This window comes from Physeter macrocephalus, unplaced genomic scaffold, assembly GCF_002837175.3.
Source record: "Physeter macrocephalus isolate SW-GA unplaced genomic scaffold, ASM283717v5 random_613, whole genome shotgun sequence".
Classification (NCBI taxonomy): domain Eukaryota; kingdom Metazoa; phylum Chordata; class Mammalia; order Artiodactyla; family Physeteridae; genus Physeter; species Physeter macrocephalus.
In genome coordinates, this window is record NW_021145992.1 from 36,661 (window position 1) to 50,000 (window position 13,340).

The 13,340-nt window shown below is 58.2% G+C and overlaps 1 protein-coding gene across 1 annotated transcript; it reads right to left on the reverse strand.

Moving 5' to 3' along the window:
- Window positions 1-106: 106 nt before the first annotated feature.
- Window positions 107-12,892, reverse strand: LOC114485200 (transmembrane protease serine 6-like). The gene is made up of 11 exons (XM_028486150.1): window positions 12,866-12,892; window positions 12,338-12,506; window positions 9,230-9,376; window positions 8,391-8,573; window positions 7,926-8,024; window positions 6,852-6,965; window positions 5,369-5,485; window positions 4,871-5,039; window positions 3,232-3,503; window positions 1,418-1,554; window positions 107-899 (listed from the first exon to the last, which is right to left on the reverse strand). The coding sequence occupies exons 1-11, from the start codon at window positions 12,890-12,892 to the stop codon at window positions 741-743; spliced, it is 1,593 nt and encodes a 530-aa protein (XP_028341951.1). The 3' UTR covers window positions 107-740.
- Between the last annotated feature and the right edge of the window lie 448 nt (window positions 12,893-13,340).

Consider the following 13,340-nt stretch of genomic DNA (forward strand, 5'->3'; position numbering starts at 1 on the left):
CTTAGCCAACAGGCTGAGCAGATAACGGGCTGCTCGGTCAAAGGCATGAGATTGGTGCCCGGGGCCCCATTCAATCCCCAGAACAGGACCTCGGGTCAGACAGCTTTATTCCACAGGGCAGCTGAGCTCACCTCCAGGTGAGAATGGGTAGTGAAGGCCCGAGGAACAGGTAGGCGTGGGAGGACCCTGGACCTGGGGCTCCCCACCCTTTGGCCTGCAGTGGCGGCTGGCCCACTTGGCTGTCTCCAGGGCTCTGAGGGCCCTTCCTGCGGGGCCACCTTCCTCCCCCACCCCTCAAGTTAGGCCAAGGGCTTCAAAGGCTGGAATCAGCTGTCTGGAGAGGATGCTCTCCCAGCAGCCTCTGCGCTGGGGCGGGGGTAGGCGGGGGGCCCGGCAGCCACATGATTGCTGCTCAACTCTTCCCCACCGAAGTCAGCAGCGGAGGAAGGGGAAGGAGAAGAGAGAATCAGGAGGGGACAGGCTGGATGCGAACCCCCCCAGCCGGGCCTGGTGACCGTCCCAGGCCCTCAGGGGAAGTCTTGACCACCAGCTGATGGCCCTTCTCCCTCCTTGTGTCCTCACTGGGGCAGATGTCAGGCAACAGGTTGCGGGAGAGGAGAGACTCCACCTCCTGTCCCCACGGGGCCCCGCCACTGGCGGAATACTTGCTCCCCTGCCTGGTGGGTGCCCTGGGCTCTCTGAGTGCAAGAGGTGGGCCCTTGCTCTGCGGGGGCAGCTCCTCAGGCCAGCACCTGCTGGATCCAGCCAATCACACCTGTGATGCGGGTGTAGACGCCAAAATAGTTGGGCCGGCCACAGCCCAGACCCCAGCTGACCAGCCCCGCCAGGAACCAGCGGCCACTGGGCTCCTTGCACACCAGCGGGCCGCCAGAGTCACCCTGCAAGAGGGGAAGAGACAGGGCCACGTCAGGGTAGAGGCATCCCCTTCCAGGCAAGGGTCCCGACTGCTGGGGTTGTTCTGAGTGACACATCCCCTCTGGAAGCCTCCGATAAACGGAGGGAGCCCAAACCGGCCCAGCCTGGCCTCCAGCAGGGCCTGGCTTTCGTGGAAGCGTGGATGTGTGTCCCCATGCCCTGCCCAGCTCCGCCTGCCTTCTGTGGGTTCCGTCTAGTCCTCTCTGCTGCCTCACGTGGGCAGAGTGCCTCGCGGAGGGCAAGGAGCAGAGCTGGGCTTGGGCCTCAGACCTGCCCCCCTGAGGTCTCTTCTGATCTGGGGCCTGCAACCTGGAGCAAGTCTCTCAACCTCCCGAGCCTCAGTTTCCTCATCCATAAAGTGGGGACAGCCAAGCCCACCTTGCCGTGAGGCTGCAGCATGCTGCTGTGGGCAGAAGGCCAGGCCCTGGGTGATGTGAGCAGCACCCTCTCGCCCCTATCCGGCCCACCCCGCAGGAGTCACCTGGCAGGCATCCTTCTTGCCCCTGCGGTAGCCGGCGCACAGCATGCGGGGGGTCACCTGGTAGCGGTAGGCCTCGCTGCACAAGTCCTGCGGGATCAGCTGCACGTCCACCTTCTGCAGACCGTTGCTGGTGGGGCCTGCCCGGTGGGATCGGGGGCAGAGGTGAGAAGATCTGAGGCGCCCGGGGCCCCCGCTCTTCCCTTGGCTTTTCCTCTTGCATCTCGGGAGCCCCCTTCCTCGCTCCTGCTCTGCCCACCCTCCCATCCCCGCCCTCCACCTCTCCATCACTCTGTTCTGGCTCTTTCTCCGAGTAGCTCATGGTGACAGGCCCCACCCCGACCCTGCCCAGGGCCTATCTGGCCTAGGGTCCTCCTTAGGTCCCCCACCCCCACCCCTCTTGCTTGAGGCTTCTTGGCTGCCTCCCCTCCGCTCTGTGACAGGCCTGGGGAATTTTTCCAGAACACACATCTCACCCCTTCACTCCCCACTAAAACTCGTCACTGTCTCCCCACTGTCCAGCCAGCACTTCTCCCTAGGAGCTTCCATCGATACTGCGCCTAGTCCCACCCGGAGATCCGGTCTGTTCTGCCGGGGTGGGCCCAGACATCCGTGCTTTTTCTCCAAGCCCTGATGCTTCGAGCAGGTCAGGAGGAGGACTCCTGGCTCCAGATCCTCACCCAGATCCACCGGCTCCCCCCTGGTGCTGGGTGTTCCCAAGGCTCCCTGGGTTGTCACCTGTGCTCTTACCAGAAATGCCTTTCCCCTGCGCTGGGACGCCGCTGACCTATCCTCCAAGCCTGAGCTCAGCCCGCCCTTCCTCTGGGCTGCCACTGCCCCCCGTACCTCCCCATCCGTGGCAGCTCCCCAGAGAATGTTTCCTGTTTGTCTTTATATTACCTTTGTCCACCTCGATGCCTGGCATGTAGCAGGTGCTCATAAATGTGTCATCGAATGCATGAATGAGGAAGTGGACCCATCCTTGTTTTACACTATTCTCTATCATCCTCTTGGACATGTCACTTTTCACCTGAGCCTCAGTTTCTCCGTCTTTAAATTATCCCTCAGTCCTGCCCACCTCCAGATTGTAAAGCACAGGACACATTTTTAAAGCCACCACCGCGAAGGGTGCAGGGCATGGCTGTAGTTATGTACAGAACTGAGAGGTGGCCTCTAGGGATGGCCAGCTCCGGTCAGTGTAGGAGGGAAGGGGAGAAACTCATGTTTCGGAGAGGCAGCAGCCAAACAGCAGGGGCTCTGGGGTCAGATAATCCTGGGTTCTAGTCTCTGCTCCAACCCTCTCTGGCTGTGTGACTCTGAGTCACAGCTAAATGTCTCTGAGCCTCCGTTTCCCCGTCCTTAAGAGGGGGTCCGTGATAACCAATAGCTATAGGGTTATTGGACGGATTAAATGAAATCATGTTCCCCTAAAATCTAACCTCCATGCGGTAAGTGTTAATAACTAAGAGCCTCCCCCCTACACAGACACATACCCCCCACCCCCCGCTGTCCAAGGAGCAGAGGAGCTTGCCACGGGCTGTGGGGTCCCTGGCCTGCCCCATCACTCCACACATAGCCCCTAGGATATCCTCCCATGACCTTGGTTCTCCTTAAACGCCCTTCTGGAAGGAAGGGAAGGGGAGAGGCCCACGGCCATAGTTAAAGGTTGTTTCTTTCCATGAAATCCAGCGCAATTTAATCCCAGGACTAGCGGGCCTCTGGAGTGGAGCCCCAGGGCCCCCTGCCAGTTCACCTCCAGGCCCAGGAGCTGCGTGAGGGGGACCCATCCCATCTCCCCTGCCCGCAGTCCAGCTCACCACCCTCGCGCAGGGCACCCCAGCCCGTGATCCAGCAGTGCAGGCCCGGCTCGAAGAAGTGGGAGCGCGCGGGCAGGCAGACGGGGCGCACGGAGGCCGAGCGCACCACGGGGTGGTCGAGCTGCAGCAGGGCCACGTCATAGTCGTGGCTGTCCTCCTCATGGTACGGGTGCAGGAGCAGGCGGCTCACCTTGAAGGACACCTCACCCGGCCAGCGAGAGCTCTGCCACACTTTGCCCAGGAACACGGTCCACAGCGCCGGGGACGCCATGCTGAGGGCAGGGAGGGGGACTCGCTCAGCGGCCGCCTCCCCGATCCCATCCCAGATCTCTAGGGTAGCCAGCTTCCCCCCGGGACACCAGCCTCCAACCCATCCTCGCCCTGCTCTGCAAGGCCAGGCAGCTGGTGGCACGGTGCTCAGGGCTGGCCCTGGAGCCCTCCCGCCTGGGTTCCAGCTCCAGCGTCATCCCTCCCGAGGTGTGTGCGCGCCTCTCTAGGCCTCAGTCACCCCATCTGCAAAATGGGAATAGCATCATCTACTCATATGTTCCTGAGGGAATTCAATAAGACTGTGTATGTAGAAACATTAGCACAGTGCCAGGCACTGGCAGATCATTCTCTCCTTTTTTTCTGTGCACTTTAGAGATGGGGCAGCTGGGAACGGCCTGAAACTTGCTGGCCCTCAGGAGGAGGGGGAGGGAGCTGAGTGTGGAGGAATTGGCAGGGACTGGGCTGTGCAGACCCCTGGAGGCCAGGCCAGCATCCAGGTCTTTCTCTACCTTGTGGGCAGTGGGGAGCCAGGGATGAAGCGAAAGAAGCTGGGTAGTCAGACCACACCCAGAAGGGCACCCGGGCACCTGGGCAGGGGATGCAAAAGGGAGCTGGGCTCTGGGCTGCCGGGGTGACCCAGGGGTGATGGTGGTAGCGTGGACAGGCAGTGGCTGAAGATTCGTCCAGACCACTGAGAGGGCTCGCTGCCTGGCTGAGTGTGAGGGGAGGGGGAGGGGTGCCCTGGTGGCTCCAGGCCTTTGGCTCGGAGTGTGTAGACCCAGGACAGAGGAGAAGGTGTGGGGACAGAGTCCGGAACTGGCCGTGCTGGGGGCGGGTCTGGGGCACCAGACATCAGGCTAGGGGTGGAGAGGGGGTGCTGTCAGCCCACCACGGAGATGAGGAAGATGTCCGTGGGGCAGGGTGAGATGTCCCTTTGTGTGGGCTTCTCTGCCCCACCTCTCCCGCCCCAGGTCACAGACAGGCGTGCCTGGAGGAGGGGGGTTCACGGCCTGTGACCAGGTCAGGCAGTTCTGTTTTCTGCTGTGCCCCAGTGTCTAGCACAGCCCCTGGCACATAGTAGGAGCACGACGAATATCGTTGAACGGATGAATGAGTAAATAAATGAACCACTGACCCAGCTGAAAGCAAGATACCGAAAGTAGAGCACAGAGAGGTCGAGCAGCCTCTCCAGGGGCACAGAGTGTGCTCGTGGTGGGGCCAGGGCTGAACCCAAGTGTCGGAACAGCCAGTCTGAGGGGCTTCCCACCACCCTCCCCTCTGTCTGCTTAGGTTTCAGACACGCCGTACCCCGTCACAGCCTTGCCTACCCCACCTCTCGCGGCCCACGTCCCCGTGCCGTCCCCCTCACCTGTCCTCCTGGAAGCAGTGGGCAGCTGTGATCACCCAGCGGTCAGCGATGAGGGCCCCCCCACAGATGTGTCGGCCCCGAACCTGGAGGCTGGCCTGCCAGGGCCACTCACCCTCCGAGGACTCGGCCCCGCCCACGATGCGGCCCGAGGGGCCCTGGAGGCCACAGTCTAGGGGTGGAGGACGGGGCAGGGATGGACAGAGGGCGAGGGGCCGCAGAGAAACAGACACAGAGAAAAAGAGAAGGGGGAGGCATGAAGGGAGAGCAGAGGAACGAGATGAAGGGGACGGGGAAGGAGAACGAAGGGGCGAGGGAGGGAGAGAGGCGGGCAGGACCCACACCCGGGGGCAGAGGCGGGGTGGAAAGAGACAGATGGACAGACGAGGAGCTCTCCCTCCAGCTCCGCAGGGTGGCACCTCCCTCCCTCCCGCGCCGGAGGGCCCAGCAGGTGGAGGGCTCAGCTGCCCAGCGCAGCCTGTCGGAGCCCCCAGGGCTCACCACAGTACTGCTCGTCCGAGCCGTCCTCGCAGTCGGGGAGCCCGTCGCACTGTGGGTTGGGCTTCTTCACACAACTGCCGTCCTCACACTGGAAAGTGAAGGTCCCGCAAGGCACCCCTGGGATAGAGGGGGTGGGGGCAGGGCTTAGAGGGTGGGGCCCTGAGCCCAAAGGAGCCTCCAAAACAAGGCCAGGGAAGACAGAGCCTGGAAGAGGCCAGGAGGCGACCGGGGAGGGTCTCTTGACCGCACTAAAGGGTTCCCTGAGGCTCCTTTAAGGTCCCCTAAAGGCCATGTCCCCTCCGCACCTCTCGCCCCCCACGCTGGTCTGTTAAGAGAAGGCAGTGTCTCCCCTCTCAGACCTGGGCTCCCGAGCGTAAGGTTCTGCCTCCCTCCAGGTATGGTACCTGAAGGCAGACCCGTGCCTCCACTTTCTGCCCAGTGAGGCTCCCAAGAGCGCGGCTATGCCTCTGCCATCAGACTAAGCTCCGCTCCCGGCCTGGCAGCGCTCCGGGCCCTGCCCCACCCAACCACATAGCTGCCCCTCGCTGCCTTCGCCGTGAAGAGCTTTCTTCTCCACCAGTCTTCGCCTGGTCTCCTTTCCTTCGCTACTTAAATTTTACCTCTCTTCAAGGCCCAATTCAAAGCCTACCTCTTCTAGGAAGCTCCCTCAGCCTGATCTCCTCCTCCTCCTCCAGTCTTCGTATGCTACTGGACATGAGGTCCAGAAGGTTTGCGCCAGAGAGAGTCACCCATCATTTTTTTTTTTCTACTATCAGATAATCCCCAGAGGGCAGGGACCACTTTGGTGTCTTTTATTCCCATTTCTAAACTCTGCCTTGCATATCACTGGGTAGTCTGTGAGTGAAGGCTGGTTGGTCAGATGGATGGATGGATGGACGAAAGGATAAAACACTGGAGACTCAGACAGGAGATTGGGCAGACCAACAAAATGGGTGACTTGATGGTCTGGTAAGAAGACTGGCAAGCAGCTATTTGGATGGGTGAATGAGTGGGTGTAAGGACCAATGGACAAACACGTGCTTAGAGAGATCCATGGATGCATGGATGGAGGATGGAACAAGGGACATACAGAGAGGCAGTTGGGTAAACCAGTAAGTGAGTAGATTGATGGCTTAGTGGATAGGGAGATAGGTGGTTGGACAGGCCGATGGATGAGTGAGTGAGTGGATGTATGAATCAATGGACAGACCAGATGGTTGGGGAGACCAGAAGATGGATGGATGGATGGATGGATGGATGGATGGATGGATGGATGGATGGATAGAAGGATGGATGGATGGATGGTTGGATGGATGGATGGATGGACGTACGTACGTACGTATAGGCATACTTATAATTGTGTTGGTAAGTATTTGGACAAGAGGGCAGAAAGCTTTGCGGAAGAAGCATGCAGAAGGGCCGGGCTATCTGGCTGAGCCCATTCTTTGGTTTCCCACTAGACACCCGGTCATACCCGCCCTACCTTCCTGGCACTGCTCCTCATCACTCCCATTGAGACAGTCAGGCTGCCGGTCACAGACCCTGGACAGTGAGATGCATGTGCTGTCCTCCTGGCACTGGAATGTGGCTCTGCACACTGTATGAGGACACAGGGAGGGGACAGGTGGGAGGAAGCCGGAGGCACCAGGCTGGGACTTTGCGCTGCCTGTGACTGTGCATTGTATCGCATGTCATGGTCACAAATCTCTTTCTCAGCTGCTTTACACCCGAGTGTCACGGCAACCCTGTGAGATAGTCCATTTCATCGGTGGACACAGAAATGAAGTGACTTTTCCAGGGTCACCTGGCTGAGCCAGAACTTGAAGCCAGATGTTCTGGTTCCAAATATGAGGCACCTTCACGGGCACGAAGGCAGGGTCAGCCCAGAGGCAGGCACACCTCCCTTCCCTCCTGCTTCTCTCCCCACCTGTGTAAAACTTTGATGGGATGCAGGTGGTCTGGGGAGATCAGACTGGAACAGGCTGTACCGATGGTGACTCTGGGGGCCGGAAGCCAGGATTCAGAGGCAGAGGTATTAATCCGAGAGAGCCCTGGCTTGGGGACCACCGGGACCCTGAGCCCCTTCTACCAGGGCTGGGCAGTGGTGAGCACAACCCCAGGAAGAGTTGGCAGCTCCAGTCTGAACCCCTGCAGTGGAGGACCCCACTCAAAGGCGGCAGATAAAGGATCCTCTCCTTGGCCAACCTGGGTCTGCTGGGCTCTGCTTGACAGCCTTCACCCTTCTGGTCCAACCCTCCCTCACCTGCTCTGTTCCTTCTTGGACGGCTGTCCTGGCAGAAGGCTGGGGGTGATGGCCTGGTGGGGAGAAGCCCTGAGCTGGGAGTCAGGACACCTGGGTCCCAGCTTGTCCCTGTCACTGCCCCACTGGGTGGCCCTCAGTCTGTGCTTCCACCATGCCATCTCAGCACAGCGAGGGAGCCCTACTTCCTGGATGCTGCCAATGGGAGCTGCCTGTGGGGGGCGGGTTTCGAAAGGGTGGGCTCAGCCCAGCACAGGGGTGAGGAGAGAGGAGCGGCGGGGTGGGCGGGCAGCTCACCGCAGTTTCTCTCATCCAGGCCATTGGGGCAGTCTTTGACCCCGTCGCAGGCGGGCACACAGAGTCCATTCACAGAGCAGAGGAACTCTCCAGGGCAGGCTGGACAGGGAAGGAGCCATTAGGACACGCGTCAGCATGAAAACACGTGCAGACACGAGGCACCCGTGTGCTCACGTGTGTACCCACACGCCTGTGTACACGGTCCACGTGGACATACGGGTCCGGGCACATGCACGCAGCACACACTCGGGTATGTGTGAGTGTATATACCTCACGAACACGTATGACTGCCTTGCACGCGTGAGCACACGCAAAGCTGCATAAGTTCGTGCACACATGTGCGCGCGCGCACCACACACTCCTCTTGACCAGCCTCTTGGTGCTTCCAGGGACGGCTCAGAGGCAGAGAGAAGCTGCGGGAGCTTCAGGGGTCCCCGCCCCAATCCGCAGCCTGCCCACACTCACGATCTGACTGGTTGTACAAGCCGTAGTGCACCTGCACGCCGGGCCCGGTGAGGGAGATCTGGGACGTGAAGTTGATGGTGATGCCGGCGGTGGCCGCCACAGGGATCCTCTCGGCGTAGGGCTGCAGGGTGCGCAGGCCGCACAGCCTGGGGGCGACCAGAGACAGACTCAGGGCCACGCGGTCTGGTCCGAGGTAAGGGACAGCCTGGGTCCCCGTGTACAGACAGGGCAAGGACAGGGCAGTCGGAAAGGAAGGGGAGCCACAACCCTAGCCCACCCCCACTCCTCTGTCTTGATTTCTCCCTTGGGTGGCCGCTCACCCCCAGAGTCATCTAGAAAGCAGCCTGGCTATGTCACTCCCCTGCTCAAAAACCTTCAATGGCTCCCCATTGCCTGCAGGATAAAATGTAACGTCTGGGTCCTAGTTCCCGTCACCTGGGAGCTGTAAGAGTCTGGCGAGTCAGGGTCCATCTCTGAGCCTCACTTTCCTCCCTCGTAAAACAAGGGAAATTATCATCTCTGTTGACCTGACATCTGACAAAAGGCTCCAATGTGTCAGTGGAAGCAATAGTCTTTGACGGGTCTACTCTCCATAGACAGGAAGGGATGTTCCTCCTGTGCTCGGTGTGGGGTGAGAAGGCAGCCTCGCTCCCCATTCGGGCCTTCCCCTCCCACTGAGAAGCCTCCACAGCCCTGGTGGCTCCCCTGTGACCCTCTGGGCATGAGGGAGGCACCAGTCCTGCTCCCAGGATCAGCAGCGCCATGCTGATGGGCAGAACCTTCTCCGTGCGTGGCCACACTCGGGTGGGACCATCCCCCAACTGTGGGAGCACACTCACATCCCTGTTGGACACCCCCGTCCCCAACGATGATGCTCTTGTTCCCACAGAGCAGGTGGAATTCTCCGCAGAGAGCAGGAAAGAATCCTCCCGACTCCAGGGTGAGGGGCACGGGGCTCATCCCACACAGTGCCTGGCACACCTGGCCTGACAGAGCAAGAGGCCATGCTTTCATGGAGCACGCGCAGCCACGCCCCCCCAAGCAGCGGGACCCTCCCCAGAGAGCAGCCTGGGGTTCCCCGCCTTCCCAGGCGGGACACCCTCAACAGAACAGATGGGTCGGCCCCATCAGCTCCTAGGAATGCCTCCCACAGGGAAGGGAGTATCCTCACAGAGCAAACAAGAATGCCTTTACAGGTGAGGGAAACACCCAGAACACGGGTGGAAAGGTCTGCAAAAGAGAGGTGAAAATGCCCCCAGCAGGGAAGGTAGGAGGAAGTCAAGAGAGCAAGTGGGAGTGCCCCAAAGCATGATGGGAACATCCCACAGCAGATGCAGCAGCCCACAGAGCTGGTCCCCTAATTCCCAGGGCCCAGAGGCTTCCTCAGAACTTCCAGAACACGACAAGCATTTAATAGTTCAATAAGTTGGAGGCCTCATTGCACGGGGATTTTGAGGTTCTCACAGCAACTCCACCCTGTGAGGAGGAATTGTTCCCATCCTGCTCTCCAGATGAGGCTCAGGAAGGGAAGTGCTGAGCTGGACGAGAATCCAGCCTCCTCAGGACCCAGGAGGCTCCACCCAGCCTGCACTGTGGGGAGGTGCACCCTGACCCTCACTGCCACATGAGCTCTAGGGGCTGAGCCCTCATGTTCCCCATGACCCCCCTCAGACCTGGCCTAAGGTTTAGTTTCCCCATACTGTTTGCCTGCAGTGACCATATTCTTGCCCCCATACCTATAAACAGTTCTCAAAGTATGGTCTGGGGACCACTTGGGGTCCAAAGTAAAAATTATTTTTATAATAATTCTCAGGTATCATTTGCCTTTTTCACTCTCTTCTCACACAAGATAGAGTGTGGAATTTTCCAGAAACTATGTGACGTGTAACCCATTGAATGCGGAAGCAGGTGTGGGGATTCATTTGTGGTCTACTAATCCAATTATTAAAGAAAGTTGCAAAAATGTAAAACAGTGATATTATTCCTCACCAAATGTTTTTCCTTTTGGAAAATATAATTAATTTTTCATAAAATATGTCCTTTATGTTAAAATGTAATGGGTTTCTTATTATTTTAGATGAACTGATATTTTTACATGTTCTCAGCTTTCATTTCTAATACTGTAAATATAGGTTACAAATATACTTTTTATACAAGGCATAAAACTCTCTGGGGTAATTCTCCGTAATTTTAAAGAGTATAGAGGGGTGCTGAGATGGAAAATTTTGAGAACCACTGTTCTGCAGCCCAGGGGGACCAGAGCGGGATGAGGTGCCACCAGGGGGCGCTCCTGAACAAGCCTCGTCCTTATCCTTTTAAAACTAAGGAAGCAAGGGGGTGTTGCGGTTTGTTTTTAAAGTAGATAAACAAATGCTATCATGGATTACTATCCCCAGAGAATTGCCCTGGGGAGTGGACAGGGGATCTGGGGGCTGGGAAATACCGGGCAGGGGGAAATGAGGAATCAGGTGCATTCCTGAACATGCTTAAGGTTCAGGGGCCTGGGGCACTGTCTCCAGACGGTCACAGGAGACTGTGGAGAGACAGGGGAGGAACCAGAGCCGGGTTGGAGGGCAGTGGAATGTTTCAGTTTATAAGAATTTGAGGGCTGCATGGTCACCTTAAGCCTTGGCCAGAGGCTCTAAGGCACCAGCGTCTGCCAATAGGACATTTCTCTCCTGGCATCCAAGAAAGGATTCCAGGATCAGCCTGTGGCTCAGCCTGGTACTCAGGAAACTGCTCAGCCTGGGCAGCATTTAGTTCTCACCCTGGAGGCCTGGGGCAGACAGGAGGTGGCAGAATTCCTGGGGCAAGGCTCTTCGTTAGCGGGAGCCAGAAAAGAATTCAAGGCAGAGGCTGTAATCTGGTAACTCAGGCTGAATCACTCAGCCTAAAGATGATCTGTTTAGCCTATGCAGTATTAAAAACTTTTTTTCAAATGTAGTTGCCAGCTAATTTCACATAACATCTTAGATTCTTGCTTCTGAAAGATAAGCCCTAGAAACACTGGCTGGAAGTGATCAGAGGCTGCCCGAATTAGGCAGGTCACGTGTGGCCCAGCTAACCAGGTCCCTCCCTCCCTCCCTCTCCCCCACGCAGCCTGCCTCAAGGAGCTACGCACTGGCCTGGCCCCTTGGCGAGTCATCGTTTCTGGTTCTTGCCACTGTGCCTTCTGCATGAGGGTTTGCATCCTCTGGCTCTCCAATCCCTCCCCATCCACCAAATGCTGCCCCCTCCCCACAAACCCTCTCCAAGGAGCACCAGAAGTCTGAAAGCTGTGGAGTCCACGTCTCATCTCAGCTACAAAGTGCTGGGGGTCTGAAGGCACATTTTTGCACCGGGGCCTGCCTTGCTTTCTCACTTTTCTGGATTTGGGGAATTTTCCTTCTTGCCTCACCTAGACAGTAAGCAGGGATCCGGTCAACTTTGTATGTCAGCAACTCTACACAGGGAGGAGTTCAAGAAAGATTGGATGGTAGATGGATGGATGGATGGATAGAAGGAAGAAAGGATGGATGGATGGATGGATGGATGGATGGATGGAAGGAAGGAAGGATGGAGGGATGGATGGATGGATGGATGGAAGGAAGGAAGGATGGAGGGATGGATGGAAGGATAGATGGATGGATACACACATACATGCATTCCCTTCCCTAAAGACAGGTTAAATGGGAAAGACAGTCAGCGAAGGCAAGCACTAAAAAAGGGGAGGACAGCAGTCTCACTTGGTGGCCAGAGTGGTGGACCCGAAGCTGCAGAGCTGAGGCTGAGGCTGGGCTCTGCCACATGAACCAGCTGTGTGACCTTGGGCATCTGGCTCAACCTCAGCAAGCTCCCATTTTCAAGTCCGTAAGATGGGGTGATAGCTCCCTCGTAGGATGTTTTATGGCATGTGTGAGAAATGATTTCTTTGAAAACCAGCTGCTATCGTCGGGCTGTGAGCTCACCAAGGGCAGCTGGAGCTGGAGCTCCTCCTTCCTCATCGCCAGCAACCGGCAGTGCCCGATGAGCCTCGGTGGCCGCCCAGGGGATCAAAGGAGCAGAAGGGCCGCCCCATAGCCAGGCCGGGCCTGAGGGGCTCTGCCTGTCCCCATCGGTGAAGTGGAAATGGTTGGGCTGATCACAAGAAAAGTGACATCACAGGGGAGGAAGGTGGCAGGAGGCAGGTACCCGGAAAGGGGGAACCCTGTGCCACACTGACTCCCAGCCCGAGTGGGTTCTGCGAAACCCAGCAGCTGGCAGCCGGATTTCACGAGGTCAGCTCCCTCCCCCTCCCCCAGGCCACTCAAAGGGCATGAGGCCTCTGCTGGGGAGAAACTGGGTAGAAAACAGGGAGGTGGGGGGAAGGCAGAAAGGGATCAGGGGAGTGAGGGGACGTGCCCAAGGATGCCCTGCCCGTGGAGGGAACCCGGGCCAGCCTCTCCTCATCACTGTGCTGGCACCTGAGGGGTGAGACACCCTCTCCCCACACCCACCCTCTGTCGCTCCTCATCAATGGCCATTCTGGGCCCCAGGACTGGGCCTCCCCCTCCCTACAAATCCTGTGCCTGGAAATCTACACGCTTCCCCAGACCTCTTGTGTCTTTGCCACCCACACAAGCAGATTTTCCAACAAATGCTTATTCAAAGAATTTCCCAGCAACTACATAGGCTGATGGTTATCAAAAAAGATCAGAACTAGAGGAAATGGTTTGTCCGGTGCTTACAGTCTGGAGGTACACCTCTGCCTTCCCTTCCACACTCAGACACGGGCAGGAGCCTGGGGGCAGGGGGCCACGAGTCTCCACCGGGGGACCCCGGACCCTTAACGAAGGTCTGAGAAGACAGGGATGGGACTTCCCAGGCTGCTCTCGGAGCTGACGAGAGGAGAGCCCCAGAAGCTGTCTGTCCCCTCAGCAGGATGCCAGTGCGTTAGTCGGGAAGGCTTGGCCAAGGGAGGAAGCAGCTGGC

Coding starts and splice junctions, on each gene's coding strand:
- LOC114485200 (XM_028486150.1), bottom strand. CDS start 12,892: ATGGCCATTGATGAGGAGCGACAGAGG. Junction 5,040..5,368: donor CTCGGACGAGCAGTACTGTG/GTGAGCCCTGGG, acceptor CTCCACCCCTAG/ACTGTGGCCTCCAGGGCCCC. Junction 900..1,417: donor GCAAGAAGGATGCCTGCCAG/GTGACTCCTGCG, acceptor CCCCTCTTGCAG/GGTGACTCTGGCGGCCCGCT.